Source organism: Mobula birostris, chromosome 8, assembly GCF_030028105.1.
Source record: "Mobula birostris isolate sMobBir1 chromosome 8, sMobBir1.hap1, whole genome shotgun sequence".
Classification (NCBI taxonomy): domain Eukaryota; kingdom Metazoa; phylum Chordata; class Chondrichthyes; order Myliobatiformes; family Myliobatidae; genus Mobula; species Mobula birostris.
Genome location: NC_092377.1, coordinates 147,470,100 through 147,483,525, shown reverse-complemented (window position 1 = coordinate 147,483,525; position 13,426 = coordinate 147,470,100). Strand labels below are relative to the sequence as shown.

Below are 13,426 nucleotides of genomic sequence, written 5' to 3'. Positions count from 1 at the left end.
CAGCAGGTCTGGCAGCATCCACAGGAAAGAGCAAATAGTCAACGTCTTGGGTGAGTCTCTTCATCAGGATTGATGAAGAGTCTTGGCCCAAAACATCGACTGTTTGCTCTTTTCCATAGATGCTGCCTGACCTGCAGTGTTTTGTGTGTGTTACTTTGGATTTCCAGCATCTGCTGATTTCATCATGTTTGGGAGAGAATACAATGACTTGCTCAAGCATCCATTGAATAACCTGGAGGTAGTGTGGCATGACGCTGTGCTAAAAGCACTGGTGTGAAAGAAGAATTATCTTCCACCACCGAGCACCAGGTAGCCCATCAGTTGGATGTTGAAAGGGAAATGGTACAGAATAGTCTGAGCTAGCTTATGCACCAAGAATCTCGATGCAGCACCTCAAAAGCTCAAGGAATTCATGAGCATTGGTGCCACTAAATTTGCTGTTTTGTGCTCTGGGCCTGACATTCATTCCATCATGGAGTGACTTCCAGGAACAGAATACAATGTGCTAATGCTCCTGGGTTTGTTTTGGCCACCTGCAAAGGAGTGAATTTTTAGTAAATGACTTCACATGTGCAAGCAAGATTAGCAAATTTAAATGCCATATCCCACCAAGTGCAATTCTTGCCTTGCACCTTGTTCCATGGATCAGGCTGCCATCACTCACCTAATAATTTCTATTATGTCAGAGAGCAGATGGTATAGAAGCAGCCTTACAGCTAACACAGATACCACAAGCTTCTGGCACATCACTCACTGTGGACTTTACAAACTTCTAATAATTTTGGAAACACCAGATGTTTCTCAAACCAACATTCACTAGAAATCAAATTGAAGTAATTAATTATGATAAAATATGGCACTGGATATTACCTCCAGCTGCACAATTCTGTGTCCAGCTCCACGAGGTTAGCATTCTTGAGATCTTATATGGATGTGTTAACTCACATAATTGACTGACATCATGATCTACATTATTTGCATACATCTGCCAGACACAGGTCTTGTACACATTAATACTTCTGTCATTCAATATGTATGACACTTACAGGCCTGTATGTTGCACACTGTTCGATAACCAATTTTGGACCCAGAAGTTCGAAGTAATGGATGCCTTGCCTGAATTTAGGCATACTCAGTATGAGCTGTATCTTAATCCTGGTTGTATTTAATCCTGGTTCCACATTCGTAGATACCCCTCCTAACAAGAGTCATTGAGTTTGATTTGTGATTTGCAATTGATAGCCACGTTCAGAAACTTTGTACAGGACAGTATCTCATATCTCTACTTTCTTTTGAATGAAAAGTTTCCTAATATTTTGAACCCAGTAGTCTCTTTCCTTTAAGTCCCTCTCTTCTTCGGCCTCACACCATTCCCATCCCATCAACTAAATTCAGCTAGGAAGAAACTTTCCTCCTTGGTTCCTCCTTTGTCGAATGGGACATATTTGTGATATTACTTATGATATGTTTTCATAAATTCTATTGCATTCCTTTATTTTCCTGCAAATGCCTGCAAGAAAATGAAACTCAAGGTATGTAACTTTTAAAAGGGCAGGTAGTAATCAGTTCAGTGCCTAGCAATATGAATGGGCACCCACTATATTCTGTAATCGGAAGTGGATAAGCAAAGGACAGATTTTTCCTCGTGTGCAGATTTCAGAGGGAAAAACTTTAAAAGCATGTTAAAGGAAGCGTTATCACCAGTATTAAAACGATTAGCTTTATTTGTCACATGTACATCGAAACAGAGTGAAACGTTCATTTGCCTCAAATCAAATCAGCGAGGATTGTGCTGGGAAGCCCGCAAGTGTCGCCACACCTTCTGGTGCACGTTCACAACTTGTGAATCTTAACTGCATTTTCTTTGGAAAGTAGGAAGAAACCAGAGCACCTGGAGGTAATCTACGCATTCATCGGGAGAACGTACAAACTCCTTAAGGCAGTGGCAGGAATTGAACCCGCATCAGTGATCGCTTGCGCTGTAATGGCGTCACACTAACCACTATGATTAGTAAACTGGTTTATTATTGTCATGCATACTAAGGTAGGGTGAAGAACTTACTTTACATGGCATCCAAATAGATCATTCTGTTACAACAAGGGAGAAAAATAACAAAATGCAGAATAAAGTGCTACAGTTAGAGAGAAAGTGCAGTGCAGGTAACGTGGCCAGTTCCGATTACAGAATACAGCGGGTGCCCGTTCATATTGATCAGCACTGCACTTCGTTATTACTTGCCCCTTTAAAGTGCCAGGGCCATAGCGAGCTTGATTTTGGGTTTAGGAGACCATTCAGTAGTCATATATTCGACATATAGAGCCATCCTTAGGGCTGGGGGCTATGTGCTTTCAGGCTTTGCTGCCTTCTGCCCAATGGGAGAGGGGAGAAGAGGGAATATCCAGTGTGTGTGCAGTGTTAGTGTCAAAAACCCCACTGCAACTACAAAACAATTATTTGCATTCACATTGCAACTTTAACAACAATGAGTGCCCCAAGGTCCTTTACAGCACCATTTCCATGCAAATTGGATATGGGCCACTCAAGTAGGTACTTAGAACACAAACAGTTTGACTAAAGGAGCACCTCAAGAAAAAGTCAGCAGTAAATTAATATCAGGCAGCTGAAAGATTAAACACCAAGGGTTAAGTGATTAAAATTGGGGGTGCAAAGAATGGAAGGAGCAAATAGATCTTATAGGTCTTTGTAGTTGATAAAACACACAGTGACAGAAAGAAGCTGTGGAAGTATTTTAAAATTTGGAGATTTTAAAGCTAAGCTATTGCTGGACCAGGAGCTAGCATAAGTAGCAAATTCAAAGGGTGCTGAGTGTACATGGTTTGGTGTATTTGAGGAGTCAATTTACATATCTTTACTTCTTAAATATTTTGGGCAGCTATTTTTCCAAAACTGTCTTTAGGGTGTAAACATGAAATACTGTGAATGAAACCTCAGATAAGGAAAAGCTCAGCAAATTTCCCTTCACATTCTAACTACTCATAATCCTTCACTAACATAAAAAAGAATTAATTTAATATGAATTAAATTCGCAGTGGATTTCACATGAACAGATTTCACGGAAATGCCTTCAGCACAATTCCTAGGCAGTGGCAATTCTCTAGGGAAAGAAAATGCAAAAGAGCTGATCCCTGATGAATCTTCCAAACATTTTATCAAATGGAAAGAGACATATGAAATTTATTTGCAATCTCTTGAGACTTGTTGAGATCTGTTTACTGAAATCCTCAGCTGTCTAAAGCCTGAGGATTGGTGCCTATTCTTTTGAACACATGGGCTGTTCCCCAGCCAAGGATGATAGAAAACCGCTGTGGCTTTAATTATATTTAAGTACATTCACCATCTGCTACCTCTGTGTAAATCAGAATACACCGTCAACAGGTTATCTAACAACACTGGTTTGCCCATTAACATATTATGTTATTATTATTCACTCATGTTAATTCCCTCAAAATGTCCTCAGGCCATTATTCGCAATTTTTTTTTGCCACTGGAGAAAAAGTTACATAGAATTTTTGCTTGTGACAGAAGGAGTGGCAAACTTTTGTGCCCAGCAAGTTGAGGAATAGAAGTGGTGGAGCGTCATCCTAAATTTCATCCAGAAGACAAATTCAGTCCAATGTGTCCATGCCTTGCCCTTCCCTCAATCTCTCACTATGCACTTTCATCACCCCCTTACAATCTGCTCACCATTAAATATTTATCTAGTTTTCCCTTATAGTCACAGGGTCAAACAAGACGACAACACAGAAATAAGCAAGCCCTAGTCTGTGCTGAACTGTTATGCTCCATACTGAAACGATTCAGAAGGATTCGTTTATCTTAAGCAGAGAGTTGTGGACATCATTGCAATCAGCCTCCCCTCTATGGACTATATTCTTTGCTGCCTCAGTAAAGCAGCCAACATTATCAAAGACTCCACTCACCCTAGATACTCCCTCATCTCCCCTCTCCCATCAAGCAGACGATATAAAAGCCTGAAAGCACATAGTATCACACTCAAGGACAGATTCTACCCTATTTTTATAAGACTATTAAGTAGTTCTTATTGTAGTAAGTTGGGCTCTTGACCTCATAATCTATTCCGTTGTGACCTTGCACTTTATGGTTTATCTGCACTGCATTTTCCCTGTAGCTCTTACACTTTATTTTGTGTTGTTATTGTTTAACCTTGTTCTCCCTCAATGAACTGTGTAGTGATTTGCTCTGTATGAACAGTGTGCAAGTCAAGTTTTCCACTGTATCTTGGTACATGTGACAACAGTAAAATAACAAATAAACCAGTGGCTGTTTCACCAGGCTCAACATTCTCCAGATAAGGAATTTCACGGGAAATTATTGGTGACTGTGTTGCAGTTACGTCATGTGATGGAGGAAGAGATTTGAGGGTGTGTTCAGAGCCTCCCTGGAGTATGGGATGTCCCCACTGTCTCCTAGGAACCTCTAGTCCAGGGCTGCTCAAAGTGGAGGAGGTGCAACTGGGATGGAATTGAGAACCTCAAGCTGGAGAAGCAGGGGCTCTGTGCAAAATCAGATCATTTTACAAGCTACTTTCTGCTCTACTCTCTCTATACCCATAACTGTGTGGCAAGGCACAGTTCAAACACCTCCTATAAATTTGCTATACTGTGTCGATATCTCTGAGGACCTAGACTGGACCCAACATATCGATGCAGCTATAAAGAAGGCAAGACAGCAGCTATACTTCATGAGGAGTTTGAACAGATTTGGTCTGTCACCAAAAACGTTCTCAAATTTCTGCAGATGTACCATGGAGAGTATTCTGACTGGCTGCATCACTGTCTGGTATGGGGGGGGGGCTATTGCACAGGATCAAAGTAAGCTGCAGAGTTTTAAAATTAGTCAGCTCCATCATGGATACTAGCCTCTGTAGTATCCAGTCATCTTCAAGGAACGGTGCCTCAGAAAGACAGTGTTCATCATTAAGGTTCTCCACCACCCAGGATGTGCCCCCTTCTCATTGTTACCATCAGGGAGGAGGTACAGAAGCCTGAAGGCAGACACTCAGTGATTCAGGAACAGCTTCTTCTCCTCTGCCATCCAGTTTCTAAATGGACATCGAACCCGTGAACACTACCTCACTACTTCTTTTTACTTTCTAATTTTTTGCACGAATTAATAAACATAACTATTATTATATATATACACTTACTGTAATTCACAGTTTTTCTTTTTCTCTCTTATATATTGTATTGCAGTGCTACCACAAATTTAGCAAATTTCACAACATATGCTGGTGATATTAAACCTGATTAATATTACATGTGAACATGCAGAGAATGCATGGATATAGATGAGGCACAGGCAACAAGGATTGGTTTAATTCAGCATTATGTTCAGTGCAGACATTGTGGGCCAAAGAGGCACTGTCTACACTACGTTTTAGTCAGACACTACATGCCCTCGTGAAAGTGTCATTGAGCCTGATGCAAGAGTCAGAGTGAAAGTTCTTCAACGTCCCAGCCACCTTAACACATTGGTTCTTGCTCTCCAGTGATAAATATTTATTTAATACAAACACGAGGAATTCTGCAGATGCTGGAAATTCAAGCAACACACATCAAAGTTGCTGGTGAACGCAGCATCTCTAGGAAGAGGTACAGTCGACGTTTCGGGACGAGGTCCTGACGAAGGGTCTCGGCCCGAAACGTCGACTGTACCTCTTCCTAGGGATGCTGCCTGGCCTGCTGCATTCACCAGCAACTTTGATGTGTGTTGCATTTATTTAATGCCTTTTTTTTGGACATTGAGATTCAAATCTTGCTGATAGAAAAGGTGCTTCCAATGCATAACAGGGCAAGTTGGGACTGACCGAGGTATAGCAACAAGGTAGGTTCTTTAGTTGTACAGAAATAAATTACAGTAAAACTTTGATAATTCAGTACACGATTGTACAGAAATTACTTATTTGTAGAATGCCATTTTTATCTGTTACTATCGTTATTAAAGTTACTATCTGTAGCTGCATGCAATTGTGAGGTTGTCTGGGTGCATGGGCTAGATGTGTGGATGGGATTAGGGCAGACGTTCCAAACCTCTTATGCCATGGACCAATACCATTAAGTAAGGGATCCGTGGACCCCAGGTTGGAATCCTTGAATTAGAGACTTGGTAGGTATCTGGCCAGAGCCAGGGTCCAGAAAGTGGGTGAGGGTCAGACAGCAAACTGTGGTTCAAAGTGGGTGGATATTGTACACTTTCTCCTCTTTCCCACAGCATCTTTAAATTCACCGGGTCCAGTTTCCCACATACTGTACTTTAAATTCAACGGATTCACTGGAAAATTTATGTATCATGTGATTAAGTGTGTTGATAGAAGTAACATCCTATTGTGAGGAAAATCAACCTGTTCAACACCAAAGTCTCAAAGTTGCCGGATTACAAGAGGTTTAGCTATCAGGAACCTGGAGGCATTGAGAAGTTCAGCTTAGAAAACGACCCTTCGGCTCACCAAGTTCATCAGTGCTGTTGGCCACCAACTCACATCAACCTGACAGAGATTGACAATAAACAACTTGGAGAATCTACATATAGAACTAAACTTCTCATTCACTGCGTGTGGAAGCAAGTCCAAGGGCAACTTTGACATATTAGTTAAAGCAATTTCCTTCCACATGGAGAGAACAGCATGAACATGTTGAAAGGAAAGGTAGATGACAGCAGAATATAGAACTCAGTTCAGCAATGACAGCTCAGGATTGTGATGAAAATAGTGGGTTAGTAGAAAAGGTGATGATCACAGCAGCTGAAGAGCCAGTCTCACAAAACGGCACAGGCAGCCTCTGCATAATGGCAGATGGTGGGGTAGAGGGTGATGCATTCTTTGCAAATGGTCTCTAGCACTTTTTCCATGATGCAAAGGTGAGTCATCTGCACACGTATCAAGAAATGAAAACTGTAAATAAATGTTTGTGTTTATTATTTCACTTTATCTCTTTATGCCAATCCTATTAGAGGGAACTTTATTCTGCATCTTAAATTTTTGGGTGGTTATTTGTAAATGCTGTAAAGGCGATTTTTTGTAAATTGAATGACCATACTGTGTGTATTGCCTAGATCGTAATTTTGTCTAAATTTCTCCAGAGTAAATAAAACTTCCAGCACATGCAACATTTCCTTTGATGTGTTCCACCACTAATCCTTTTGTCTTAACCTAACTATTTGGCAGCACGCTGCTTGATGTAAGGTTGCTAAATAGGTTGTTCAACCCACGATAGGAGGCATTTTCATTGTCCAAAGAAAACTGGCATGTCTATAGCTGAAACAGAAGCTAGGCTCCTCATATATGCTCATCAGTCCCCTGATTGGGGTATTACTGCTGAGACTGGTTTGACAGAACAATTCTCAGGCCGGGTACAGCACTGAACAGATCTCACTTTGGCAAATCATTTCTCTAACAAATGAACTAGCCAGGCATTTTAATCTTAACCAGCTGTGACGTTGATTACAGTGGATTTCAACATTACGTATGGTGGGGCGGCACAGTAGCGTAGCGGTTAGCAAAACGCTTTACAGCACTAGTTGGCACAGTGGCAATAGACAATAGACAATAGGGGCAGGAGTAGGCCATTCAGCCTTTGAGCCAGCACCACCATTCACTGATCATCCACAATCAGTATCCAGTTCCTGCCTTATCCCCGTAACTTTTGATTTCGCTACCTTTTAAGAGCTCTATCCATCTCTTTCTTGAGAGCATCCAGAGACTTGGCCTCCACAGCCTTCTGGGGCAGAGCATTCCATACATCCACCACTCTCTGGGTGAAAAAGATTTTCCTTAACTCCGTTCTAAATGGCCTACCCCTTATTCTTAAACTGTGGCCTCTGGTTCTAGACTCACCCATCAGCGGGAACATGCTTCCTGCCTCCAGCGTGTCCAATCCCTTAACAATCTTATATGTTTCAATAAGATCCCCTCTCAGCCTTCTAAATTCCAGAGTATACAAGCCCAGTCGCTCCAACCTTTCGACATATGACAGTCCAGCCATCCCGGGAATTAACCTTGTGAACCTATGCTGCACTCCCTCAATCGCAAGAATGTCCCTCCTCAAATTTGGAGACCAAAACTGCACACAGTACTCCAGGTGTGGTCTCACCAGGGCCCTGTACAGCTGGAGAAGGACCTCTTTGCTCTTATGCTCAATTCCCCTTGGCGTAATGGTTCGCACAACACTTTGCAGTACAGGCAACCCGAGTTCATTTCCCTCCGCTGTCTGTCAGGAGTTTGTACGTTCTCCCTGTGACTGTGTGAGTTTCCTCCGGATACTCTGGGTTTCCTCCCATATCCCAAAAATGTACAATTCGGGCCAGTGAGTTGAAAGCGTGCCCCATTGGCACCGGAGGTGCGGCAGCAGAATCCTCGCTGATTTGATTTGATGCAAAATGATGCATTTCACTGTTAGTTTCAACGTAGATGTGACAAAACTAATAAAGCTAACAAATACCTAAAGGTATCCCCCATCGAGATGGCAGACAAACAAAAATACCCATTTTGGCCTAGAGCATCCTTTCTTATGTAAGCTGATGCCTTCAACTTTCATCTCTTGGCTGTTAAACAGAAGTTTCCTTCAAGTTATCTTGTTGCAGCGGTAAGAAAATGACGTGGAATTCTGGGTACAAGGCCTCATCATGGACCTGTGATGCTAGACACTTGCTTGTAAAATACATCAACATCCCCACCATAGCAAAAATTAAAATCAAAAAAAACTTTCTGAACACAGCAGGCAGAAACTGGACACACTTACCTGAGAAAGTCCCTTTGGCAAGGCATTCTTTCACTCGATTGGCTCTCCTTACATGGAATGCTTTGGTAATCTCTTGGTTCATGAAGGCCTCATTATTCAAGATATTGGCCACCATCATGCGCAAGTCAAACACCTCCAGAAGCTCAGCAATGTGGGCAATCTGCATCAGCTCCTTTTCGTTCTCATCCAGCTGACCGGTGTACAAGTAGCGCATCACTGCCCTGAACGCGTCAGGGTGAACAGAGTAGTCCATCCTGACGACAGTCATCAGCCGATTGTTAAAATTGATGGGATCTTCCGCCACCTCTTCTTGGATGCTAATGAAAGCTCTGCTCCATGATGAGAGAATCTTCCCCCTTCTGAGCCAAGCCTTCCCTCTTGAGCTGTTATCGTAAGCATTAAGTTTCAAGATGCTGTCACTTGTGGAAGCCCTTAGGCTTGATAATGGCTGGATGGCAGTAACTTCATCTGTGCTTTCACTCACGTCAAAACTGGCAGCTCTCATGAGATATTCCCTGCCCTGCCTGTCACTGTGACTCACTGATCTTTCACTGATGGGCTCCTGTTCTTCACTGAGATCCATTAAAAACAAGTCATAGAACTTTGAGGAGGAGGTAGACAAGTAAATCTTGTGAGCATAGATTTTAACTTTGTCCTGAAGCACTAAGATGACATCTGCACAAAGGGGATTAGCCAACAGCAGGGCAGGATGTTCTTCATTGGTTGTGGGTGGGTCGGGGACAGTGATGATGGGGGGAGGTGGCTTGGGAGGCAGGAACGGTGCCTGCAGTAAAGGCCTTTGAACATTTCTTAGGTGGGACTTCCAGAACTGGAGATGTCGCCTGGAAATCAAGGCAGCTCTGATGGCATTATCAAACACATCCTTAATGCCAAACTGGGCAACCACACTGGTTTCATAGTAGGGGATTCCGAGTTCTTTGGCAACCTCTCGACCCTTTTCAGGAGGCAAGATCTCATTGTGTTTTATTGGCCTGTGAATCCAAGAGAAATGAAACACAAGTTGGATAGGTCATTCAGAAGTTGACATATTATGCTCATTTGTTAAGGCACAATACTGAAATTTCTCTACAAATATCAAAGCATGCCATCTGAGGGATTTTCAAGTATGCTTCAAAGAAAATATTCACTAGAACTGTATATTGCTTTGGCCAATCTGCATTATAGCTCAGGATATATTGAGGAAGAGTGCACTATTGAATACAGTACACTTCTAAGACTGAATACCATGTATCTAATGAAAGAGAGCAAACAGAAAATGGTTGATTTTTTCTTTTAAAGTAACATTCAAACCATAATCTCAATTGTAGGAGTTTTAAATGGGATCAGCGTAGCATAGCAACATTGTTCTAGTGGGAAAAGAATCATCCACAGGTAAAAGATCAAGAGCCAGCAGTCTCCCAAAATTTCTTGTTTTTCAAAAGATGGATTTTTATTTATGTGGCGCCTCCAGAAGGGTCCGGAAGCACATCACCAATGTAATAGTGATCAAATATTCTGTTTTAGTGATGCCAGTTGAGGAATAAATATTTGTCAGGACCTAGGGTAATCTTTAGGTCTGCCGGACTCACTACTGAATTCTTAGTCTTTCTCTGTTGTAGCAGGACTGACCTTTTCTGCTTGTCATTCGCCTCTCAAATCTTCCTTCTTTCATTTGGATATTTTTACCAGCCTGGCACATCTCAGAACACTCGACTGTACAACATCATCCAGCCCTCGCTACTCACAGAAAAAGGAGCGTAACATACATCCACTGGCTACATTTTCAGTTGAATACAGACATTCCCTTTATTCCACCCTTCCCTATTACTCAGACTAACTTTTTCCCAGATGTGATACAGGGTTTTCAACCTGCAGTGTTAACTGCTTCCCTTTCCACAGATGCTGCCAGACCTGCTGAGTGTTTTTATTCCAGGGGCAGCCCTGCTGCTGGTCCTCAGAATAGCATCTAAGAGGTTCAGGTAGGAGAACAGTCATTGTTTCAATAATTTATGCAAAGAATGGCACTTCTAATTTGTGCAAAATCCCTTCAGGACTGTACGGGAATATCAGTCTAGTTTCCTTTACTGGAATTCACGAAGTAGGATTTGACTCAATAAGACCATAAGATATAGGAGCAGAATTAGGCCATTTGGCCCATCAAGTCTGCTCCGCCATTTCATCATGGCTGATCCAGTTTTCCTCAAACCTATAGACATGCAGATAAAATCAGTACAAAAGTCTTAGGCACATGTTAAAAAAAAGTCTGTAGAGCGAAGATGCTTTCAAAAATAATGAAATGAAAAGTTTGTAAATATATCAAAAAAATTACTATAAAGACCAGTAAGCAGTAAAAAAAAACTAAATCAAATCAGTATTTGCTGAGACTACCCTTTAAAACTGCACCGATTCTCTAAGGTACACAGTCGCGCAGTTTAATAAGAAAATTGGCTGGTAAGTTGTTCCCAGCATCTTGGGGAATTTGCCACAGTTCTTCTGCAGACTTTGGCTGTCTCGCTTGCTTCTGTCTCTCCAGGTAATCCCAGACAGCCTTGATGATGCTGAGATCAGGGTTCTGTGGGGCCATACCATCTGAAACCATATAAAAAAATCTAGGGTGCCTAAGCCTTTTGCACAGTACTGTAGATTCTACTAAGTTACATGGGGCACCACAGTAGTGTAGCAGCTAGCGCGATGCCGTTACCAACTGGGGCGTCGGAGTACGGAGCTCAATTCTGGTGTCCTCTGTAAGAGAGTTTGTCTGTTCTTCCAGCGTGTGTGAAATTCCCCTGGGTGCTCCGGTTTCCTACCACTGTCCAAAGACATGCCAGCTAGTAGGTTATTTATTCATGGTAAATCGTCCTGTGATTAGGCTAGGGTTGAATCAGTGGGTTGCTGGGCAGCGCAGCTCAGTGGACCAAAAACAAATAGAAGTAACTGAAATTGTTCTCCATTGAAATGTCACTCAGACGCATAATCAAATATAGAGAGGCAATAATCACATGATACCGATGTGAATTATTGAAAAGTTAATACAATAGACATTATAAGATAATTTTAAATCAACTGCATAATATTCAGTTCTACTTAATTCAATAAAACATCAGTCAAGATGCATAGCAGCCATCTGCCTTGACAGCCTACACGGATAACCAAGATTCTGATTTACTCCCCACTTCATTCAATTATTTATTCTTTACTTCCTTGAACACAGTGACTCATGACAAATTCTTGATCCTCTTTGGAAACTCTCACAGGTTTGAATGAGACTGTCATGGCGAACTGGCAAATGAATCCTGTGGAAAAATTCTGCTTTCGCATTTCCGTCGTGGGCATTTGACTCCAGTCCAAAGCAGGAACCCTGAGCGAGATCCAATCCTTAACTCAGCTGGGAAGCAATGGATCAATCATCCTGAGATCTTGTCATCATGGTGGAAAGCTTTATTCTAAATTTATTGCATTCTTGCCAATGCACTTTGATGTAGGTGTTAATGGACGTACCTTGCAAGAGGTCTCCGCGCGCGATTAACTGCTTCCAAGTCCGTGTACCGCAAGTCCAGCTGGCAGCCAACCAAGATAACAGGTGCTCGTGGGCAGAAGTGTTTTATTTCCTGGTACCACATGGTTTTGACGTGGTGCAGTGAGTTGGGATTAGCAATTGAAAAACAAAGCACAACCACATCAGACCTGAAAGCAAAACGACACAAGTACACAAATGCGCATGAGAGTAACACGTGGCTTTGTACAGGATAGATTCAAAATCTCATAAGCTGCAATTTATCACAGAGACCACCACTCTGTCCAAACAGTTCATGCTGTGCTTATAGGAGCCTCTTTATGCCTACCTTCATCTCCCCCACCTGTCTCTCCTGTTTCTATCACACTTTCTCGTCAACGTACTTGTCTACTGATTGGGCTAACAAGCACATTTATTTATGAATAAAACAGATGTGAACATCTGTTGCACATGGATAAAATCTTATAATCAGCTTCAGGTTCTCCTTGCTTTTAGGTAAGTACACATACCAGTAGAATCATTGCAGGTTGGATACATTTGTCAAAGACTATATTTTTAAAAACATAATATATAAAATATGGCCAAGGAACATTATTGCAGATTAATTAGATTGGGCAGACACTTAGAAAGAGACAGCAGTGCCTTTCTGAGAGAAAAATTGATCAACTTGGCAGCTCCAGCTGGTAGATTGGGGAATATAATTTCACTATTTCATTTGCTTATGGTTAGTTTTGTTCAGAGTATTAGCACTGGACTGATAAAAGGCCTTCTGGGTTTATGCAATCTCCCAGTTCTTTCTTCATAACTGTTAACCCCAAAGGAGGTTTGACAGATGAGGTACCTTCTTAGGGACGTGGAGAAATTCAACACTGTTTTAATTTCTCAGAACATTCTGAACTAAAACAGAAAATGCCTTGAACCTGAAATGTTAGCTCGGTTTCTCTCTCCACAGATGCTGCCTGACCTGCTGAGTGCTTCTGGAATTTTCTGTTTTCATTTCAGATTTCTAGCATCTGCAGTCTCAGAATATTCCAGACGTTGTGCCAATGTTTGCTTCACTACTTTTGGGCCAATTCCTCAATTAGATATCTGATTATTGGGGGGGGGGGAAGTTTTCCTCACCAAATCTAACTC

At 41.8% G+C, this 13,426-nt stretch overlaps 1 protein-coding gene across 4 annotated transcripts in view; it reads right to left on the bottom strand.

Annotated features, from left to right (window-relative positions):
• The window catches only part of LOC140201814 (rho-related BTB domain-containing protein 2-like), a 90,835-nt gene that overhangs the window by 52,979 nt on the left and 24,430 nt on the right, over positions 1–13,426 (bottom strand). For 3 of the 4 annotated variants that reach the window (XM_072266506.1, XM_072266507.1, XM_072266505.1), the window contains exons 4-5: positions 12,277–12,462; positions 8,779–9,770 (exon numbers count right to left, since the gene is read on the bottom strand). In XM_072266506.1, the coding sequence (XP_072122607.1) occupies positions 8,779–9,770; positions 12,277–12,462 (1,178 nt within the window). The remainder of the gene's footprint in view (positions 1–8,778; positions 9,771–12,276; positions 12,463–13,426) is intronic. The other variant, XM_072266508.1, reaches the window with a different exon arrangement.